The sequence below is a fragment of the Caloenas nicobarica genome, chromosome 2, assembly GCF_036013445.1.
Source record: "Caloenas nicobarica isolate bCalNic1 chromosome 2, bCalNic1.hap1, whole genome shotgun sequence".
Taxonomy (NCBI): domain Eukaryota; kingdom Metazoa; phylum Chordata; class Aves; order Columbiformes; family Columbidae; genus Caloenas; species Caloenas nicobarica.
In genome coordinates, this window is record NC_088246.1 from 151411645 (window position 1) to 151435505 (window position 23861).

General features: G+C 39.8%; 1 protein-coding gene across 4 annotated transcripts in view; it reads left to right on the forward strand.

Moving 5' to 3' along the window:
* Window positions 1–23861, forward strand: part of COL14A1 (collagen type XIV alpha 1 chain) — a 125295-nt gene that overhangs the window by 8756 nt on the left and 92678 nt on the right. For all 4 annotated transcript variants that reach the window (XM_065627402.1, XM_065627403.1, XM_065627404.1 and 1 more), the window contains exons 3-5: window positions 561–677; window positions 1522–1665; window positions 4920–5006. In XM_065627402.1, the coding sequence (XP_065483474.1) occupies window positions 561–677; window positions 1522–1665; window positions 4920–5006 (348 nt within the window). The remainder of the gene's footprint in view (window positions 1–560; window positions 678–1521; window positions 1666–4919; window positions 5007–23861) is intronic.

A 23861-nucleotide genomic window follows, 5' to 3' on the forward strand; every position in this document is an offset into this window, starting at 1 on the left:
AGTGGCACTTGCAGCTTGGCAAGTGTGTTTGCTACTTAGGCCAGATTTGTAAATTAAGCAGCTGAAGTCTCCTCTGACCTTGTGCATGCCTATCTTTCTTCTTGGTTACTATGTCTTCACAAGGCTTTGAAAATTTGGCCCCGAGTGACCTTAAATGTGGAGAAACGCCCACAGATAGATGAGGCTAAGTAATGCATATTGTCAGTGTGAGCAAGGAGAGCAATTTTAATTCCCATATATTAACAAAGAGCATTTTTATTACCAGCTTTGCCTGCTAAACTAGAGTCTTAACATCTAACACTGTTTGTCTTTCTGTCCTCTGCTGTTAGGTTGTTAGTTTGTTTTTATAAAGAGATAAAAGGTACGTCTGAGGGAAGTAGTGCACCTGGGGATATTGTTTTACAAACTAATAAACTGATGTATGTGGCATTTTGAATAACTTGCATCCTTTATCATTAAAACTTTGTGTTGTCTTATCTGTGTTAATGTTTATGTTTGTTTGAAATTGGTGGTTGCTTTTTATTTGAATTTAAAATGTCGTTTTCTCTGCCTACTTGCAGTGTCCCCACCAACAAGACTCAGATACAATGTAGTCAGTCCTGACAGTGTACAGATCTCTTGGAAAGCCCCCAAAGGGCAATTCACTGGATATAAGCTGCTTGTCACTCCAAGTTCAGGTAAGACAAAAGTCTGTATGTTCTCTTTTAAGATGAAAGGACTGTCGTTGTAAGGCTGAAGAGGTTTTTTCTGAGGCCAATATCATCCTTCAGGACTAAGGAACTGTGAGCAAGCTGTGGATAATGGACTATTGGCTGGTCAACAGAAGAGAGAAGTCAATCTCACCAGAGGGTGGTTGTAGGCAGAGAGTATGAGAATTGAATGCTTAAGGTTGAAGAAGTGGGTGGATGCTACTTATGCAGTCCTTGGGAATCGTCACTGATCATCTGTCTTCAGGTTCCTTTCTTCCAGTTGGGGTGTAAGGAAGTCTAAGAAGTGCTCAAAGGAGAGCACAGGAACCCTATTTCAGTCAAAGCTTTGAGGTGGATCTCCCTGAGCCTTCTTCCATAGTGAGCTCCCCAGAAAAGACCAAAAGGATTTTAGATCAAACTTAAAAAAACCTTCTAATTTTTTTTTTTAAATGAAAACTTGAAATATAAAGACAGGCAACAAAGTGGCTATATCAGGCTACCTGTATAGAGGTACTACGTCTGTATATATTTAAATTTAGATATAGATACACTTTTAACACACAGCTAAAGTACAATATTTCTTAATTAATAGTTTTGCTGGGCACTGTGGCTATTCTGTGAGGCACAGATAAAAAGGCTGATGAATTAAGTGTTTCTATCTAAGAAAACTTGGTCAGGCTGCCCTCTGGCCTGGCTGTATGGATAGTCCCCAAAGTGGGAACACTTAGGTCACTGTAGACCTTGAGATGGTTTTAAGTCCTTACATTTACCGTGCTATGAGAAATGCAAACAAAGTTACGTATTTGTGGGGTTTTTGTCTGTTCTCTTACAGGTGGAAAAACCAATCAATTAATTCTTCAAAACACTGCAACCAAAGCAATTATTCAAGGTCTTATTCCAGATCAAAACTATGCCCTTCAGATCATTGCATTCAGTGAAGACAAGGAGAGTAAGCCAGCACAAGGCCAGTTCAGAAGTATGTGTCTTTTTATGCCTGACATGCAGAATTTATCAGATATTTAATGTAACTTATGAAATGTAACAAAGCCTGACACAAAGGGGGACAATGGAAAAACAGATTTTTCTGTAGTGGAAGGTTAAACAGAGCCACAGCTTGTAAGTGGTACATATACAGCTGGAGGCCTGAACTGATCCAGTTGCTCTTGCACAGAATATTCGGGCTATCTTTGTTTCCATGGGTTCGGAATCCCTTTCTTCATCATTCTGTTATGAAATTATCCAGTATCTTGTGGAAGAGAATCTTCAGTGAGTGAAAACAAGAAGGAAAGTGCTATATTCTGATACTTAAAATTTCCTTCCCTTTGTCCAGCTTTTTATTAAAACATTCTTATAGCCGTGCCAACTGGCAACTAGTTGCTAGTTCAATGATACTATGAAAGACTAAATTCTTACTCATCTTCAGCTGTGAAATAGGTTTACAAATTTACTTAAGACTCTTTTATCTGGCCTACACATACTTTTTATGTCTACCTCATAGTGATATATATATATATCTATATATATATCTTCATTGATTTGTCTTGATCCACATCTTAAACAGTTCAGCTGAATATGATCAGTGGAGACTGGGTTGGCGAAGACAAAAATGTGACAATCTGGGAGTACAGTTGAAAGCCGTCTGAGTTCCCTTGATGCTGAAAATTTCTCCCTGTCATTGCTAAACCACATTTCTCTTAGAACCAGCACAAGATAAAATATGCTGACTACTTGATCTGGTGTGTGTCAAAAGTCTTTCTAGCTTTTCATCACCGCAGCTGTGTGGTTACTACTTTAAGTTCTGTCCTGGTTAGGAAACCCACAAAACCACAGATTACTTCAGCATGAAAGAGCAGCTCACAGAAAGCTACACCAACTTCTATAATATTGGGTACAGCTGTTTTTTAAAGTACCTCTCTCTTCCAGGAAAAGTAGAGCTGGCTACTTGATTTAAGAATAGAGGGGTTATGTTCCATTGCATATACTCTTTCTTGCTGTAGGTGAAAACATATAGTACTTAATGAGGCTGGAGTTTCATTTGACAATATGATACCTTGCATGGGTAAAACCAGATACAGCACATATATGAATCCTTTTTTTTTTTTTTTTTCTGTCTTGTATTCCATGCTTTTTTTCCTCTTCTCTGACAAGTGGTCACTAATTCTGGAGATGAAAAAAGGTCAAACATATACAAAGCTTTGAGAATATCTTCTGGTTTGGTGCATTGGAAGTTTGTTTTTAATGCTGCTGAGTTGTAACTGATGTACAAAGAATTCCCAAGCCTAAAATAAAATGTTATTGTTGAGAGTATTCCTCTTTACATAGCCAGGTATACTTTCTTATTCTAGTGCTGCTTGTAGATTATTGTACATAGTGTGTCATTAACAAAGATCACTGGGAATTTTTTTCCTTTGAAAATGCAGCTATAAAAACATCCACTAGATAAGTTTTTTTTGTCCGTGTAAATATGTGAGTAAAGCTGGTGTCTTCCTTTCTGTTCTTTCTATGTGGTTAGAATTTTGACAGTTACAAATGGCTTTTCCAAATCCAGAAGTCTCTATCAGGATGTCACCGACTTGTCTCCTATGAGCATTTTCAGACTTCTGTACTGTTTCTCTGGAGTCTTAGTGCTCAAGGGCACTGATGTCAGAGGAGGCCTTCAAGCAGCTCCTTAGTTTGCTCTCAGCCCTTTCTCAGAGGAATCTTCTTAGAAGGCTAAGCAAGCATCCTTTTTGACTAGTATTTTTCTGGTAATTTCACCTCTTATTTTAGTTAGAGACTTGTTTAGGTAAGGATTAAACCCAGATATCAGAGTTAGACCTGGTGTCGTCATGGCTTTATCTGTAACCCAGCTAATAATCAAGATTTAACTGGGTAACAGCTGACTCCTCAGCAAGCCTGGGGACCTGAATTTGCTTCTGAATCAGTTTCACAACCATTCACTAGAGTTGAAGTACTGGTACACATGTTACGTTAGTAAGGAGAGGAATCAAAACTTCAGTTAATTTTCACCAGTTTTCCTACCTCTACATGTAGAGAGCAAGGGCTGTAGGTTCTGCAGAGGGTTATCACACTGAGAAGGTCATAATCAGATGTTTGACAATGGCTTATTGTCTTCCTAAGACCTTAGGATCATCTGGTGATTATATTTTTGATTGAAACTTAAAGCACTCTTGGCTGTTTCAGATATTCCCATATACTATTGAGTAAATTAGCAAAATCCATTTGATGTTGGTTCCACTTCTGTAAAACAGAATACATGTACTGTCTATTTTATATCGTATGTTTCAAGGGGCAAATAATCTTTGACCCTCTCACAGTGTTTTTTGAATGATGTAGCACTGAGAGACTCTGATCCTGGCTAAGACTCAGTGCTTGCTTGAGTGAATGTTGGTCAATCCAGCTCTACATAAACTAAAGATTTCAGTTAGAGCAAAATTTTATTTTCTATGAAAGGCATCATGTGTTTTGTTCTTTTAAGCCCTTCCCGACCATTGTAGACAGCTGGGGCGTTGAACACCAATTAGCAATCTATGGAAATTCTGAAAGGATATTTTTTTTCCCCTAATACATGACTTTAGCAATGATTTTGCCAGAAACTTTCAGACTATGAGCAGAGCGATACTGACTACTAATGTAGTATTAGGAACTGCTAATCAAGCTGGGTTCTGCTTGGCTGTTACAATTGATTTGGGATGTAATAAGGGAGGTATCCCACCCCCTTGTGGGACAGGAAACTGTTGAAGTCTGAGCTTTGGAGCAACTTTGCTCTTATGGGAGTATTTGATGCCCTAAACACAGATTTGGGCATGAGATCTAAGCTGATTTGTTAGAGGATGACGTAAGAGCTGGCTTATGTCCTTTCATGTTGAATGACTTGGAGTGGAACTCTGTAGCACTGGACGTTCCTCAGCTAGCTTTGCCAATTTTCTGGGCTATATTTCCAGTGCTGGATCTTGTCAGCGTGGGCTTAGGTGCTGATGTCACTGTATTTGGACTCTCTGGTGTGAGGAGAGTCACTTTTGAGAACTTCAATGATGATAGGATGGGGAAAGGGTCATAAAAAGAATAAACCCAAAGGGAGGGAGGGAAAACCCAGTAACAGTCGCTTGTTACCTAAGCATACTGCAAGATGTTGCGTTCAACTTCCTTATCTGGAAGAAGAAAATTGTGTTTCTGACTGCACTGTTTCTAGTTTGATTGTGGTTTTTTTTCCCCCTTCTTATTTTTCAGTTAAAGACATAGAGAGAAGAAAAGAAACAAGTAAATCCAAGGTGAAGGATCCAGAAAAAACAAATGCGAGTAAACCAGCTCCAGAAGGTCAGATCATAACACATATGACTTATGTGATATTCTGAAAATAATCAGCTTTTTTATTTAACTTGGCCATTGTATATATAGAGTTTCTTTAAGTCAGTATATTAGTTCTAGTTCCCAGGGTTAAGCTAAACAGAAGAGAAAAATCAGTATTTTCAGGAGTTGCTACAACAGAGGTATTGCTTTTAGTTCTGTATTCTGCTTTATCACTTTATACAGTAAGCACTAAATACCACCATGAATAGCATAAAAGCAAGTCTTTGAATCTGCGTTAAGAAATCATATTACCTGTACTTCCCCACTGAGTGCCTTTGAGTAGTGAAGGAATCATTCACTTGTGTGTAGATACATAATCATATCATCTTGGCTGCAAGACAGACTTGCAGTATTAATTCCTGCCTAGGGTCAAATTGCTATTATTGTATAACTAGTCACATAGTAACTTGATAGCTCTGTTCTAATGTAGGTCATATATATGAAAACATTTGAAATATTTTGAGCAGAAAGAAAAGAAGTTCATTTTGTCCAGTTGCAAGGAGCCAATCTTCTGGTGAAATGTGATATTACTAGTCATGAGCAGCTTGTCTAGTATGGACAGTAAAATCTATTTCAAGCTTAATATATAACTCTATTTCCTGTTGTTCTAAAATTCAAATAACATCATTTTTATGAAGTAACCCCAAGAGTAATTATTCCATTCAGTGCTTATTCACAATATACAGAACAAGCATAGATGAGAATAGCTTGATATGACCTTAAATAGTCTCTCTGTGAATAAATCTCATTGCTCCTGTCCCTTTTAGCTCTGTCTCCTACTAATAAAAGTATCAAAGACCTCATCCAAAGCTCCTTGAAGCCCATGCAAATTTTTCTGACTTCAGTGGGTTTTTATTCTTGCCATACATACTTGTGTCATGTTGCATTTATTAACATTCTATAAGTTTGTTTCCATACAGCATTTTTCAAGCTGAAGCACCCTTGAATTCATTGCATTGGATGTGTTGAGGAAAATGTTAGCTAGTATTTACGATACTTAGATAAACCAGTTATACCTGCTAGTGTGTGATGGGATGGTGGATAGTTGATCTTTCTTTCATGTCTAGAGGAAGGCTGAGTTGGAAGAAATGAGAGAACTAAAGAAGGAAAATGTGATTTGTTTCCTTAATGAAGGACAAGTGATAACAGTTGAAGGAGGGAAAACTGGACCTGTAATAGGAAAATCTTGATTAAATGCAGACAGAGGAAAGTGTCTGCCAGACTGTGGGAGAGGTTTTATGCCTTTTCATGGAGTAGGGGCAAAAATACAGTTGGCAAGAGGAGACGGGATCTGCAGTCTCTCCTTTTTTAGAATTCTTGTTTACTTGCAAAGTCTTTATTCCAGTTGCTCTCCTTCTCCTCACATGACTTCTTACTCGTCTAAACTTTTTCAGTTGTATCAGGGCATCTCGTATCAGAGCAAAATAAACTTCCATCTAGAACTTCTGGAAAGCTGTTGTCTTATGCTTATTGTAGCAGGTTTTATTAGACAACAAGGGTATAGGTTTGAAAGAAAGATAAAATCTAAAAAATTCTTGATCAGCTAAACTTACAAAAAAGAAAAAACGCTATGCTAATTTTAATATTTTTTTATTTTTTAGCCCTATTCCCAGTCCAGCTATATTTTAATGTAGAGTAATAGACCTTTTTTCCTACTGTCTAGCTATTGCATATTTTTTCCCTTTGCACAGTATAATGATTATTCAAAGTGATGGAGATTCCAACTGAATGACTTCAGTGGGAGTGGGGTGAGAGTCCAAGCAAAAACATTGTGCAGAAATAACAGCATCAGCAAAAAACGCATAGCTGGGATAGAAGTGAATTCAGAATTGATATACAAAGAGTAATGGTATCAAAACTTTCATAGTTTAACATAAAAAGACCATTCCACCTCAAACTGAAATTGAGTAAAAAAAAAAAAAAAAAATAAAATTGGTATTGCCAGTGGTTGTGGCTTTTGCTCTTGTCTTGACTGAAAGAATAGCAAAAACCTGCTTCACCATTTCTGCAAACTTTAGAGTCAAGTTTTGATGTAAGGAGGTGCCTTCTGTGAACACCTACTCCACTTCTTACAGAAGAGTTTTTAGATAAGAACCCAGTGTGTCTTTGCAAGCCTTAGAAAGACAAAGGTCATCAGTCATTCTGTGTTTGGAGAATTGTCTGGCAAAATTCTCCAGTGGGAGTATTAGGACAGATTTGACATTTAGGACAGATAATCCAAAAATTAATGTTTCAGGACAAAACTATTAAAGTGCGGTAATACATTTGTCAAAGCATGTGAAAAAAGCATGTGGACTTTGTCAATAATGCGAGGTCCACTTTGTGCATTATAATTCTTATGATCTGGTCTATGTGTATCTTGCTGATTTTTCTGAAAGGCATAATCATAGAAATTTATTGTTTATAAATACTTGGCTAATGTATTTTCTTCAGGGTCACATGATAAACCCCAGAAATTTCACTTTCAGTTTCAGTGGGACAAATATTTCACCATAACCCTTCTACTGATAGAAACCAGCTCTTCACTAAGAAATACAAGATGGATATCTGTATTAATGATTCCAGATGGTTTCAAAGATTCTCACTCTTGTTTTCATCAGTGCTTTGGAGGACTGATTCTGCAGTGCTGTCCACTAATTGATTACCAGCTGTCTGAGGCTATAGGTAGTGCTGGGAGATGTGGCTCTCTTCTCCTAACCTCCCAAATCTACATTTTTCTTCTCTCTCAAAATTAGGTTGTATTTGAGTTTTGCTCCATCTTTGTGAAGCTCTGTCAGTGGCTTGGTTGTAATTTTTCCAACAGCTTCAGTAACCTAGATTAAAATTTTCCTTCTATTGTGTCCTGCCTATTCAAGTAGTTTGAAAAGTTTTACTCCTTTCTTTCCTGCTCTAAGTACTATTCTCTTATCTCAAACAAACCTCCAGTGTATATTCAGTAATGTCATTGTGCCAAATTAATTCAGGTTTTTACGTCTAGCACTCATCCATCAAACGTTTAGTTTATTTGATTTCCAGAAACCTCCTCTAGTTCTTCTGCACAACCACTTTCAGGTCTTGTTGAGACTTCTTTCTATATTTTTCAGAACCTGTCAGTTTTCAGCTTAGTGATTTATCGCTGCTGCACGCTCATATTAATAATGTCAGGAACCTTTTCTCTTTCTCTCTGAGATAAAGTTCACAGACTCGGCTTCTTTCAGCACACACTGATACATGGAGTACTTGTACCCTGGCACCTCTCCAACTCCCTCATGTACAAAGCTCCTTTCTGTGCAGCCACAGGGGTTAATACATTCTCTACCTTCTCCGATGTTTTACAGTTTCTCAAAGGGACCGGAGAATCAGAGTGTTTTGACTATGTCCTGGGGCAAATATGCAACTATATCCTTTCTCTGAGTGTCTGAAATGTTTTTAGCCACCTATTTCAATAAAAACAACAAAATGCTGAGGACCTATTTTATTTTCTGTCTTGTGAACTTTATTTTGGGGGTTTTTAGTTGAGAGGTGTGGGGGGCTTAGCCTAGGCAGGCAGCCAAACCCCCACCAACTGCCTGCCCACTCCTCTCCCCAGCAGGACAGGGGAGAAAATAGGAAGAACAGGAATGAAAAAGCTCATGGGTTGAGCTTGAAGGCAGGGAGACTGCTCACCAATGACCGTGGTAGGCAGAGTCAACTGGGGGAAAATTTACTTAATTTATTGCCAATTAAAATAATGTAAAAAAAAAAAAAAAAAAAAGGCAAATGCGGGTAGTGGGAAACAAAAATGACAAACATTAAAAGATCCTTGCTTTCCCAGGCTCAATTTGACCTCCTTCCTCCTCCCTCGTTGTCACTGCAGGTTATGCTCAGTCCAAGTCCCTTCAGGGAGGGAGCAAGCAGGGCAGAGGGGTGCTGAGGGGTTATGAGCAGGACATGGTGCTTTCTCTCTGCCATTCCTTTCTTCTCACACCTTTCTTCTCCTCCCATGTGGGTCCTTCACAGGCTGCACCATGGAGCACCTCCTCCTCTGACCTTGGGTTCCCTCTGCTGTTTCTTATTTATTTTTTTTTTTTTTTTCTCCTCACCTCCTCCTTCTCTGTTTGGCATTTTCTGCCATTTCTTACATGTGTTTTCCCAGAGGTGCCACCAGCTGTGCACAGGCACAGGATGGCCTCTGGCCTCTTCTCAACAAGGTCACCCCTGCAGCCTCCCTGATGCCAAACCTGGACACAGACGCCCAACATAAGAGGTGCTCCGTTAATACTCTCCTAGAGAAAAGCGTTTACACAGTCTTCAACCTGTCCTGTTCAGAAATTCCTTTCTGCAAATCTCAAATTGGGATGATTTTGGACAGCATAGAGCATGTATGGACTGGATTTCTCTTCTGGATCATGTTTTCACAGGATAAGCCTTCTATAGACTGTAGAATATATAAAAGGATGACAAATAAGCTGCCATGAAAGATTGTGATTTATGTCCGATGCAATGTAACAGTTACTTTCTCATCATAAAGTGCATGTAATAGAGTCATCTAGTAAGTATGACTTGTTAGGGAGGTCAGAGATCTTCACTGCACAGCACAGAATGTGCTGGTTATTTCAGCCTTCCCAAATGAAAAATTGCATTTCATCACTGGAGCGAGTCCTTTAGGGGCAGATGTGTGTTGTGTTGTTGTGTGCGGGGTTGTTGTTTGTTGTTGTCGGGTTTTTTGGTGTGTGTGTGGTGGTGGTTGTTTTTTTGTTTTTGTTTTTTTTTTTTTACACCAGTTCCTATGAAAATCTAGTGACATGTGGCCTACTTAAAAATCCTGGGAGAATGGCAGCTTTTTAAAACCCTTAGATGCTTCTTTCTGATGGGGTCACCTTTGCCACACATCAGGACCCAGACTGACAGAATGTTACCTGAGCTGCCTGGGCTGGTGTGGGGCCAGCTGGATGACCTGAGATGCCCCTCAGTTCCCTGCCCAAGCAGAGTATACAGGAGAAAGCTCTAGGATAAACCAACTGACAGTAAAAGCTAGATCTGAGTTTCTCATAATGGAACACTGAGAGAAGCAGGTAGAAGTTTAGGAAAGATTTATAGCTAATGTGTTGCATCATGGCTATAGAAAGGACAACTTGGGAATAGAAGAATTAGGCACTGGGGGAGTGAAAAATAATGTAGAAATCATAGCGGGCCTCAGAGACAGGAAAAAAAAACCCACAGAAGCTCTTTTTAGTGAGCTGCGTAATGTCATACCTTGTCTGCCACAAAGTATAGTAGAAAGGTGCAGATGCCAGGTTGTATTATCTGTATATAGCTGATATAACATGAACTGACCAGGCAGCAGTTCTAACATGAACTTGCTACAGGCTCGGGGAAGAGTGGCTGGAAAGCTGCCTGGCAGGGAGGGATCTGGGGGTGTTGATCCAGCAGTGTGCCCAGGTGGCCAAAAAGGCCAACAGCATCCTGGCTTGTATCAGCAATAGTGTGGCCAGCAGGACTAGAGAAGTGATTGTGCCACTGTACTCGGCACTGGTGAGGCCCCACCTTGAATCCTGTGTTCGGTTTTGGGCCCCTCATCATAAGAAGGACATTGAGGTGCTGGAGAGAATGCAGAGGAGGCGACAAAGCTGGTGAGGGGCCTGGAGCACAAGTCTGATGAGGAGCAGCTGAGGGAACTGGGGCTGTTCAGCCTGGAGAACAGGAGGCTGCGGGGAGACCTGATCGCTGTCTGCAACTGCCTGAAAGGAGGTTGTAGCGTGGAGGGGGTTGGTCTCTTCTCCCAAGTAGCAAGTGATAGGACAAGAGGAAATGGCCTCAAGTTGCACCGGGGCAGGGGCTAGATTGGATATTAGGAAAAAATTCTTCCCAGAAAGGGTTGTCAGGCATTGGAACAGCCTGCCCAGGGAAGTGGTTGAGTCACCGTCCCTGGAGGTGTTTAAAAGGTGTTTAGACGAGGTTCTTAGGGACATGTTTAGTGCTAGAATTAGGTTATGATTGGACTCGATGATCCTGAGAGTCTCTTCCAACTGAAATGATTTTAACATTGTAGAATCATAAAAACATTGAATAGTGACTTAATGTGTCTTGAATAATACAAATTTTTGGGAAAGAGGTAGCAACTACCTGTAAGGATAAACTTTTTTCCTTTAAAATAGTTTAATATTATTAGTGATGTTTACTAGTGACCTTTAGTGAATTTAATATTATTAGTGATACTATAATTATTATCCAAACAGATATATATGCATACAAGTTATAGATATTGTGGAGAATGGCTGCTTACTCAGAGTTCCCTCTTACCTGTGCTTGTCCAACTCTCCTCTTTGTTTTCTTCACCACTTAGTGCTGCACAGGAAAGAGATTTTGGTTGTAATGTACTGAATCTGAAGTTTCTAGCATTTTCAGGTTCAGTATCATGAAGTCTCCTAGAAAGGGACCTGAAGCCATCTGTCATTTCATACTTACCTGCTAAGTATTAATAGGAACAAGTACGCCTGCAGTTTCTCTCAGGTGCATGTGCTCTGCCAGTGCTCTGACTCATGCAGAAAGAGCATCTCTTTGGTGATGGGTCTTTTGCAGTTTTTCCTGTGAACGTATCTTTTAGCTTCCTGGTCCATGTCTAGAAAATATGTGGAGTTCTCGGATGCCTGCAAAAACTGTGTAGACATATCGAAAATTATTCTGTTTTGCAGTGAGATAGTTTTTGATTTTTCTTTTGATTTCCCAATGTATTTTACATTATTAGTGATATTATTATTGTTATACATTATTTCTACGATCTTCCAAAGTAAATGGTTTGTAAAGATTTTTATCATAATATTTTTTCTTCTAGTGCTGTGCACACTATCAGATAACACAAAAGGCATATCATTCCTCAAAATGACATGGTATACATATCTCAGGTTTCTATTATAATAATGCTTGCAGTGAGGTCACATCAGTCTTAGCTAATGATAGAAATGAGAGGTGCAGTAAACTTGGAAAATACACTGATTTGCTTTCTTCTTCCAATACTGCTATCACCTTTGATGCAAATTAGCTTTGACATTCACTCCGTAGCTGTTGAATGGCACTATTTAAGCAGAGTAGGAAAAGAAATTGCAGAGACTTATGTTAAGAAACTCTTCAGTAGAAGAGACTAATTATCTAATTTATTAACTTGTCAGTTTAGTTATGTCAGAAGCTTCAGAAAGTATTACTAGGTAGTGTGAAATGAGTGGTCTGAGGTATTTGATGAAACCACAGGAATGAATACCTTCTGAACTTCTGCTCCGTTGGCTGTGTTTCATAGTTCTACTCACTTCATCCTGGCTAATGTAACTGCAAATGTTGGGTTAGTCATGAGGTTTTTCTATTGTTTATTGCTAACTGAACTCCTAGGCTACGGAATTCATTAACTACGTCTTTACGCAACCTATAATCAGCCTTACTAGCAGTGTTTCCCTGAGTTTTCTGGAGGACACTTTAGATCTTGTGTTATGAGCAGGAAGAAGAAAGAGATCGTAACTATGTTGTGTGGGTATTTTTCCCCAGTGCCATTCTGTTCTTCCTAAACAGTCCTTATCTTCCCAGCCCTTACATGTTAATCTGCTTCTGCAATCTGAGGGTAGAAGCAAAGTTTATTGGAAAGTACTTGACTCTTCCACTGTTGATATGACTTCTTTTTTGTCTTTTGTTAGGGATCGCTGGATCCTGCAGCCCAGTAGAAGCACGCAGGGTTGCCCCAGCTCCATGCCCCTAGATCCAACCAGTAGCAAGGCTGAGCATGTAGTCCCAGTAGGTCTGGGGTGATCCAGCACAGGGCTTGGCCAAACAGGTACTAACCAGCCACCTGCGTAGGTGGATCTGGCCCCTTTTATCCCTTTATATTTCTATTTTCCTATGCTTGTTCCTCCCAAACTACCTTGATCCCTCCCTTAGATTGGCTTTGATTACTCCCCTAAACATACCATACCATACTAAATTTTGTACAAGCCCCAGATACTATTTCCTGCATCCCGTAAGTCTCATTACTCCCTAAGCAGTAGCCCCCACCAGTCTGAATCATGAACAGACCATGTTATGAAGTAAGTACAAGGTATAAAAATGTGAATACAAGCTATAAAAATGTGTAGCTGATCTTGGAATATACCAGCAAGAAGAGACCCGTGTAATTAATGTTTAGTTTCTGGGGCTATGCTGGACTTATACAAGAGGCAAACGCTGAACTACTTGGCCTGAGGCTGCATAGTAGGTAAAGCACAAGGTCATCTTGTAACTTTTGAAAATTCCGTGATTAGTATTTGCTGATATATTTTTTTTTTAATTAAAGTTTCTGCTTACCTTTTTTTCCCCTGGTTGTTCCAGTGCAGTGCAGTATAATATCAAAGGGTTCTTGAACTAGCTGTAACCAGGTTTACTACAGAGCTGATAGCAGTGGAACTTTATTGTCCAGTGCAGCACTCTTCCAGGTGAATGCGCTAGCTTGCTCAGAATGAGCTAGCTCATGGCCTTCTACCTGATCCTCCACTACAAAGTATAGACATAACCCTGGCCAATAGTCTTTAGCATCCATTTCTTAGAGGCTGCAGAATGAGAACAGATGCATTTCCTACTTTGGAGATACGGTAAGTTCTTTAAATGTCGTGGAGTACTTTAGTGTGATAGGGTTCATTTTTGGACATGTGTAAATTAAAGTCTGCATCAAAAAGTATACTGAAACTTAGAACAATTGATTGCATTTGACTAAATGGGAAGCTACTGTCTACATTTCCCTAAAAGATGTATATACATCATCCTGAGACTTGAGTATTTATTCTTTGCAGTGTCTGTAGGGGATGTGTGGATGCATTACCTTGTCATGTATGAAACAGGCTGCACATTTGCTGACATTTAACTGCCTCACAGCTGGGGACATGTGCTCTCTGCAGACTGTTACGTTACTTCAGGGGGCTGCTTTTCTTCAGTTTACTTTTGAGTTCTGTGCTTACCATCTTGGGAAGGATTTTAGTAGTCTTTACCAAAAATTGCTTTTCAGTGCTGTGTGGCATGCAGTGACATGCAGTCCTGTGACCTGATTTTGAATAGCTATTGTGTGTGTGGTGCATACCTGCTTGTTCTAGCATTTGCTAATCAATTAAAGGTAATATGAACATTGAAATGAATCTATTATCCATACTTCTTAAGAGGGGTGGCCTCAGATCCCTGTGCCTATCTAGAGAAGACTGGAGAATGCTTGGACCATGCTGCGGCATTCTGAGAACATTTCAGACCACCACAGAGCTTTGGCATCACATGCTTCTGATCAGTCTGAAGCTGCATAGCCCAGGAATAATTTTATAGACTGTCACTTTGGCTTTGGACTCACTTGGCTTTGTTCTGCCTAACCTTATTCCAAGCAGAAGATCCATGATTCATCTTTGATTCATCCTATCTCAGCTTTTACTAGTGAAAGCAGCACCTGACTATCTGATCTTTGCCAATGGGCCTCTCACTTAAATCTCTGCAGCTAGTCTATGTCAGTGGTTTCACTGCTGGTCCAATCACCATCCTGATGTGGTGCTAAAAGTCTGATCTCCACTTAGAACCTGCCCAACAATCCTATCAGCAGGCCTCCATCCATGATAGGTTGGCAGAGTATAGGGTTTTTTTGACAGTTGTTATTTTTTAACTCGTGCCGTATGAGTGATGGCTTTTCGTTCTTCTTCTGTGTGACTCCTCATGGACATAATCTTCTTCCTCAACTTCAGGTGATGCAAATATCTGTTTGAAAACAGGAGATGAAGTAGACTTATCAGAATATACCATTGCTTTCTTTGACATATGAATTTAGGATATCCCGTCCAAGCCATATGGTTTCAGTGCTCCTCAGAAGGTAGAATTTGATGAGAGGCATCCATTAAGTTTCTAAGCTAGTCTAAATCTGTTAGCTACCATGGAGATGTTTGTACATTAGAAATTCCTTGCTAATCACTGGAGGACTTTCAGAAGGACTCTGTTGCAAGGAAACTCTTGGGTAAACGCCTCTTTACTGTCCGGAAAGTTTAGCTCATTGTGCTGTGGATGATCAATGCTTATTATGAGTTTCTCTGGAGGACACAGCTAAGTTTTGTATACTTTGACTACTACTTACAACTTGGATTTCCTTTTGCAATGGCAATACTTTTATGGACCTGGCCAGGATCCTTTGGCAGACTCGTGCTTCCTGCCTCCCACGACTGGAAAACCCGATAGGAAGTATCAACAGTGACATGGACAGAATTCTTAAATGCTTTTCTTTTGCCATGGTTTTGGTAGTTGCTTTGGAGAAAACCAAGGAAGCTACGTTTAGAGACTGCAGCATTTACATCTACCATCTGGCCAAACTAAATAGCCATTAGTTTACTTGCAAGTGTGTTAAAATCATCTGAATAAGAGAAAAGAAGGTTCTTGAGAGAACACAAGCGTGAAACTGAAGAACCAAAAGTGTCTATGAAGGCTGACATTGAGAAAGGGTTCACTTTGAATATTGTACTTTGATCCTGGCAGAAGGAATCCCTGATTGAAGTGAGATCAAGGAAGAGAGAGGAACAGAGAGGGAGATTTGGATGGGAGGGATTGATAAGAAGGTTCTTGTATCTATTTTGCCTTGTCTGTTTTGGATATCTGTAAATTTGACAGTAACTTTATTTATTTACCTTAGCCTGGCTTGAGATTGAGTATTAACGTGGAGGTTGCTGGATACCTTCTTCAGTTTATGTCTGCCAGACCAACTCTTGCTTTGTTCAGAAAATAAAAAGCTTGACATAAGAAAGCAGACCAGTCATAATTTCTAATCCAGGGATTCCACTTACCTCCTGGCTCCTCTGTTCTGTAGGAGAAAGGAGGATTCCTGCATTTGTCAGTATGTATGTTAAGATGATAAAAGTGGTCATGGTTGTGCATTACTTCTCTCGCAGTGATCCAGGCCAGGCAGAAGCAGATTGTCTTTCTGTTATCCACAGTCTCCCTCGCTGTCCCTCTTTAGGAACTTCCATGCATCTGCTTCATTGAAAAGTAGACACAGTGTTGGCATAGATATCTAGAGAACTTGTAGCTCAGAAAACAAAATAGCTTTATAGCTGTCTTTCTACTCAGAGTAGAAAAAGACACTTAGCCTATCTTGGACCTAAACGCAAATTTCAATTTTATCATAAAGTGACCCAGCTCCTACTATCAGAATTACTCATGTTCATAACCCTTGAGTTATGTTTTCCTTCCTAGCTCTGCACAGTAAATATGTATAATGCTTGGCCTTTTTTTTTTTTTTCTCTCTCCCCAAGGCACTGACATTTTTTGTGCAATCTGTTCTTGGTTGAAGTGAGAGACTGCTATTCATGTTCTTGAACGACTGAGTAATACAAGCTCAGCTGAATGAACAGTCTTTCCTTCTCTTCAGATTGTTTTTCAGCTCTGGAGCATCCATCCAGTCCGCACTGAGCTGGTGTGGCTGGATTCTGCTGGCAGCAAGAGTCTGTTACCTTAAGTCAGACTCAGGGTCTGTGTTGACATGTTTCATTATTAAAATACTTTCGTTGCTACCGTGCTGAGACACTCCTTAACAGTTCATCACGTGGCAGTGTGAATTCTCGTAATTTGAAGTTTGTAGACTTGCTCATGACTATTTATATTGTCTGTATGTTGTGAGTGATGATTCCTTGACATTCAACACTACCTAGTCTCTGAAACTGAAGCTACATAGGAACAACTTGAGACTCTGGGCAGTTTTTAAAATTTGTGTGTCAACCTTAAAGGGAGAACCGAAGAAGCTTAGGGGAGGTGGTAGCAGGCAGGTACATTAATAAACACAGAAGTGCAAGGCCAAAACCCTCTTGTAAGGAAGCTACAATCATAAAGGAGTGATGCATTCATCAGCAAACTTATTGATCATGGATTTTCCTTCCAGTTGTATTGAATACCTTGATAAACAAGCTGCATTGCTTTGTGCTCTGAACAGCGCAATGGGAGATTAAGGTTAATGTTTTGATAGCTCTTTTCAGAGACTGTGTTCCCTGAGATGGCCTTGTCCTGAATGCAGCTAGAAGGTGCTGAATCTTTTGCTTTTCACCTCTCTGCTGTACAAGTTCCCTTTCAAGGCTGTTCCTTACACTTTGAGAGAGGGAAGTCTTGTTTCACAGTCTCTCTCATTCGTTTGATGCTAATAGTGTTGATCAACATCAAGCAGAAGCTCGTACTGAGGAGAGATGATATCAGGGTCATTTCCACCCTCTCTACATAGTCTAAGGGTCTTCATGTTCTTTCTGGACCTGTTGATGCAGGAGACACTGATTCTGGGCTGTCTCATGGTCAGTGCCCTTTGCCTGGTGCCCTGTGTGCTGAGTGAGCCTTGGTGTTACAGCTGAGCTGAGCCTTGGTGTTACAGCTGAGCTAAGCCTTTGCTTAAAAAGGTGCCGGTTAGTAGCCGAAACAGAACTTAACCAGCCTGAGTGGTCCATGTTTTCTGCCTCAAAGGTGTTCTCACCTCTACTGATCGTACTAGTTTGTCTGCATGTAATGAGAGAGTCCTGTTTATCTGACTGATGGGTTTCGTGTGTGTGTCGTTGGCTCATGAAGTATTTGTTTGGCTCCCCAGTGAGTGGAGCTGTGGTATTTGGATACTCTGCTCTCCTGGAACCCTCAAAGGAGCTTCTCTGGAGCACCAGCTTGATGCTTGAGCATATTTGCTTTCCTCGTATGCAGGGAAGTTAGCAGCATCAGGGCTGCATAGTGGTGCAGACAGCTGTTTGGGAAGGAAATGTTAGCTTTACTTGGGTTTGGTTTGGTTATGTAGTTAAAAAAGTATGGTAAAATTTATGGTCTTTTGCACTGATCTTTCTGGTAAGTAGGATAAACTGTCAATTGTGGGCATAGGGGTGGTAGCTCCTTCAAAGAGACTAAATTGGCTGTGGCCTGTGAAATACCACTTGTATCTCATCTCACCTCTCCCTTCCCTGCATCTCATCTCTCCTCCCTCTCTTCGAGACTTTTCAAACTCAATATCCAAATTTAGCTCAATACCTATGGGCCAGGTAGGTGATGTCAAGCTCTGACAGATGTTTCTGCCTTCAGAGCTTCGTAATGTTTAGAGGGTTTTTTGTTCTCTGAGAAGTAGTAATAAAGCATCAGTTGCAAGCAATAATGGTGTATCTGTTAGAGGTTGGTTGAGATACTTTTATGACTTGGATGGCGCAGATCTGCTTAGCTATACCTTAAAAAGAGAAAGTGACACTCAGAAACTTGTGTTTTGTCTCAACAGGATCACAGGTCCTTTGCCAGCCTTGCAACTGTTAGTATTTCGTTAGTCTGCGAATAGGGAACAGATGGTGGGAAACCCTAAAACTGATCTAATAGAATGTAATTATGCAATGATTATTATTTATTGGGAAAAAATGAGCAAGAACAACTGAAAAATTCTGTTGACTATTGAGTAATTATTTATTGATTATTGAACATTTTTTTTCATTAGACAAAAAAAAAAATTAAGAATATCTTCTGAGTTCCACAGGAATATTGTAATAATTTTTTATGTTGTTGCCTTCACTCTGCTTTTCAGGCATCAGGGTAGTTTAATAATATGTGTGCACATTTAAGCATATAGTTTTAGTTAAGCGCCAGCAGTTTCAATTTGATTATGGCTATTGTAAATTGCTGAGTAGCTACTGACCCAATTAAAAATAAACCCAGATGCCGAAGCGTAGTCTGTGCCTTGTGAGAGGCCTCTCCTTTGATTTTGGCAGCTCCCAAAACATTTGTATACTTTGGATAGCAGCCAATAATTTGTCTAAATTAATTAAAATAATTGTCTTTTCCTCAGTATAAATTTTAAATTCACTCTTACAGATTTAGAATTTGCCATTGTTTCTGGAAGATGGTTTTTTTAATATCATATGCAATGTAATCATTAATAATGATTACTTCCTATATAGACCTTTTCTGCAAAATCAGATTAATATTTTTCTCATATGTGTGCAAATGAAACAAAGAATCCCCTTCATCTGTAGAGTGCAATTTTTGAGAAAATCCCTGTACGAAAGTATTTAGGGTAAGGTTCTACTTTAGATTTTTTTTTAAATGCAGCTAGATTTGGAGAAAAACTTGTCATTTTTTAAAAAATATTTGAAACCCTATAAAGAAAAGTAGCTACAAATGACATTGAATGGAAGAAAATATTCAATAAATTATTTTGAGATTTATTATTAGTCTTTCTGTAGTTTAAAAATTTCTTTAACTATCCACCATATATGATGTCACATAACTGATGTGCCTATATACATTGTTTGTCTGTCTAGCTGGATGGTACTGTACGTACAAGATGAAAGAAGTAGCAAGTGAATGGAAGAGACTGGAATCTCTGACAGAAAGAAATGTTTCAGGCTTGAAGAAATCGGTGGAATCTGCCTGAGGGGAAAAATATGCAACATGGCTATTTAGTAATTTGTTTATGGTTGGGAACAACTGCTTTAGTGGATAAGGAGAATTTGAAAGTCTGTGATCTAGAGGAAAAGAAAATCAAAGGTTATATTAAATGCTTACTTAGGAAGAGATAGTTGTGGTGTGATTATTGCAGCTTTGCCCACTGATCAGTACTTCAGTGCAGTGCAGTGACACAGATTTTTGGGGTTCTTCTTTTAAATACTTATTGAGACACAACCAACCAACCACCAAATCAAATCCTCCAAGGAAGACTGTTTTGTTGTAATATTTGCCTGCTTTTGCTTAATAACACATATTTTAAGAGGTTAGTAATTAAATATGTAGAAACTAGTTAGGGTAATCCTGTTGCCAGAGTCTCTTTGCACTGGGTGGCAAACTATCAGCTACATGGCTCTGGGGGCAATGGTCAAGGGTGTGGGGGTTCAGGTAGTCTTCTTGATCCCACTTATGAGGGGTCAAACAACAGGGTTTAGGTTTCTATGATGATGGGACTCTCTTTGAGGCTCAGTAGCTTCTTGGAAGAGATGCGATCCATCTGACTAAATGGGGCAAAATCATCTTTGCTGGCCAACCGGTGAGAAGAGCTTTAAAATAGGAATGGTGTGGGAGAGAGGTGAGAACCTACAATCACATGAAGATAGGGATGGTGGGAGAGAGCGTATGCTCAGCAAGTTTGCAGATGATACGAAACTGGGAGGAATGGCTGGTACACCAGAGGGTTGTGTTGCCATTAAGATCGTCCTCAGCATGCTGGAGAAATGGGCTGACAGCGACCTCATGCACTTCAACAAAGGGAAATGCAGAGTCCTGCCCCTTGGGAGGAATGACCTGAGGCACCAGGACATGCTGGCGCTGACTGGCTGGAGAGCAGCTTTGCAGAAAAGGCTCTGGGGGTCTTGGTGGACACCAAGCTGTGTCTAGTTCTGTGTCTGGGCTTGCTCCCCAGCAGAAGAAAGGCATGAACTTACTGGTGCGAGTCCAGTAAAGGGCCATGAAGATGATTAAGGACTTGGAGCATCTTTCATAAGAGGAGAGGCTGAGAGAACTGGACCGTTCAGCCTGGAGGACAGCAGGTTCAAGGGTTATCGCTCCAATGAGTAAAAATACACATTGGAAGGAGTAACAAAGGCAGAGCCAGATTCTTCTCAGTGGCGTCCAGTCAATAGACGAGAGTGGACACAAATGGAATTAACTGTAAATTCTGTTTAATCAAAGAAAGCACTTTTTTTTTTTTTTTTTTTTTTTTTACTGTGAGGATGGTCGAACACTGGAGCAGGCTACCCAAGTTGTGGAGCCTCTGTCCTTGGAGACTCTTGAACCCGACTGGACATGGCCTGGAGCAATCTGTGGTAGCTGCCCTGCTTTGAGCAGGGCAGTTTACTAGGCAGTCCCAAGAGGTCCCTTCCCACCTCCATCACCCGGTGATTCTGGCAGTCAGAGGTGTTTCAGAATAGGATGTTCATTCAGACATCTCTGCTAATTAGACAATTAGACAATTAGAGAATTGTTACCTGTGACAGGGCACGTATTTCATCCTGAGCTTTTGTGGATTGACACATGACATCCAAAATTAGTGATGCTTCTGAAGATCACTGCATATTTATATTTATACAAGCATATATTGGTCCCGTTATGATAATACCATTTCAAGAAATGATTGAAGGTAAAATAGGGAGTTGACTTTGTAAGTCCACGCTGTAACTGTACCGCACTAACTTTTTTTTTTTTCTGGATGCACTGCCACAACATCATGTATACCTGGATCTATAATGCTGGGCTGTAATGTAACAGTGTTGTAGCAGCTTGCTTCAACTAATTTTTAATTAGTTCTATGTTAATAACTTTTCTAGACAGCAGCTTGCTTTCTCAGGCAGCTCTTTTCTGTTACTTTACCTGTTGTGTTAAAGCTGTAACTTAGTTACAAGCTGAGACACAGACCAGCTGTTTATCATGGTTTAGAGGGATTTATACTTACAGCTTAATTAATGGTGAGGATTTCTTAGTGCCAATTTTGTCTGCAGCCTCCTTATTAACTGCCTTCTAGATAGCCAGAGAAAACTGTCTCAGGGATTTCATACTTCACTAAAGCAAAGGGAAAAATAACTCTCAAATTCTGGCATATTTGTTACATAGGAATGGTGGATAACTATGACCATTAATAAAAAATTATAGTTCTCTGCCTTGAAAAGTCATTTAGACTTTGAGACAGCTGTTTCATTTAAAACATCCACGCACCCAGATGCAGAACTCAGAGCCAAGAGGGAATTATCACTGTAATCTGCAGAAGAGTTTCTAAGGTTTCATGTACTTTACAGGAGGGTTGTGGACCATCTTCAGTGTAAATCATTATGGCTAAATAGACACAGTATCTTGCCCTGTTGAATTTCAGTGTCAGGAAAGATTTCAGCAGTGTGTTTTTGTTCTGTGTTGACGCGTAGCCTGTTGGAAGAAAAAGTTAAATAAATGTTATGAACTCTCAGTTTAACTGCAGGGGGATTTTTAAACATATTTTTCTATCGAGGTACATAGACCATGAGAGTTTAGATTTGCTATTTGGGAAGCTGCTGTGGACATCAGGTGCTTCAGTGCCATCAATCAGCAATGGTCTGCCAGAAAATACCAGCACTTCTTTTCATAGTTACCTTTTATATTTATTCTATCTCTGAAGTAAGTTAAAAAGTTAAGATGTGGCAAGAAAGTTCTAAAAGTTTTTCTGAGCTAGTGATTACTTACTGCAGAAGTACAACTATCATTGAAATTGCAAGGTGTGTAGAAAATTGCTGCATACTTCTCTTGCACTGGAGAATTATCACTAGTATGTGTAGGCAATTAATGTGTTTTATCAGCAGCTTAATTAGTTTCATGGCTTTAAATTCAAAAGATATGCTTTAAATAACAACATTTACTTACTTATATGTACTTTTTAAAAGAAGCAAAATTATTGAACTACAGCATTCACAGTCAAATGTGACATGATTAGGCACAACAGATTCAGTAAATCTTAATATTCCAACTCCCCAAATAACAAATTTGTAGGCCTGCCAGTTGGGCTGTGTTAGTTTCCTGGAACAGAACGAGGTGCATGGGAAAGGTCTGTCTGCTTTATTTTTATTTATTTTTAAATTTTTTTTCTAAGGAGCACGAACAAACTTCTAACCTTGTTGGGCTGCTCTTTCAAAGTAATGATGTTCCAGCATTTGAGTCCTTCAAATTCAAGCTATGGCTGGATCTAGTTCAAAGAAAAGCAGTGATGTTGGATGCATTTGTCTGGTCTGTAGCCTGACATATGGGATGTGTTAAACTGAGGTCTAAGTGCAATGATGATATCACCAGCACAGTGCAATAATATCAATGTCAGAAGCGTGGACTAGTGAGTTGCTGAATTTTGGATCTGAACAGTGCCTCACGTCCCTATATTTTTTTTAACCCTTTTTAAAAAGAAGTGACGTTTTGCTGATGTAGATTTATATTGCGCTTGTGGTTCTGCTCAGCTGTGGTGCTGTCAATCACTGTGGAGGACTGACTTTTCTCTGTCATTCATGCTTTATTCACGAGATATTTTTCAGTCGCTTCTGTCATCAAGATTCTTGCCTTTTGTGCTTTGTTACCCTGTGAACGAGTCTTCCATTCATACTATATTATTACTGACCTCTACTTGAACTTTTTCTCTCCTTCCACATATATTATTCAACTTTTCCACTGTGACAGGGAGTAAGAAAGGAAACAACATATTGCAGACTCAAAAAGAATTATAGTCTTAACTACTTCTAGCAGAAGTAGTGTGTGTTTTGGCTCTTGAATGTAAGAATGGAGTTTCATACCAAGAGGAGTCAAAATATCAAATGTGTTTCTGCAAAAAGCATCATAACTGCATGCCAGTTGAACTGGTTCTTCTAAGGCATTGAGTCCTCCCGTGTGGCAATGCCTGTATTTGCTGCCTCTCCCTTTGCCTTTCAAAGAACTTTCAAAGAGCAATAGTATTAACTCTGAGAGTCTGAGCCACTACTCTAGTCTAAAAATCATAGTTTTGTATTTGTGTCTTGGTAAGGCTTGCAGTTATTTGGGTCAACTTCTGTGTTCTAACATTGCTCACTTGCTCACTGAATGCATGTGTGAAAGAACAAGAGCAGGTTGAAAATGCAGTTGCAGAGAGGAGCTCGGTGTCCATAGGGGTGCTCAGTGTCCGTAGAGGAGCTCAGTGTTTCCAGAAGCCACATTCCCGGCTCAGTTCCGTGCATCCCCCGCACTGCCAGAGCCCACCGCAGTCCTGGCTCCGCACTCCATTCCCTTCAATAGGACATCTCAAGGGTCCAATAACTCTCCCTCTATCCCAGAAAGTTCTAGCTGGATTTTTTTCTCAGCATTGCATTGATTGGCTTCGCTCTCAGCCAAACTCTGACGTGAGTCTTGGTAGTGCTTTAGCACTTGAGC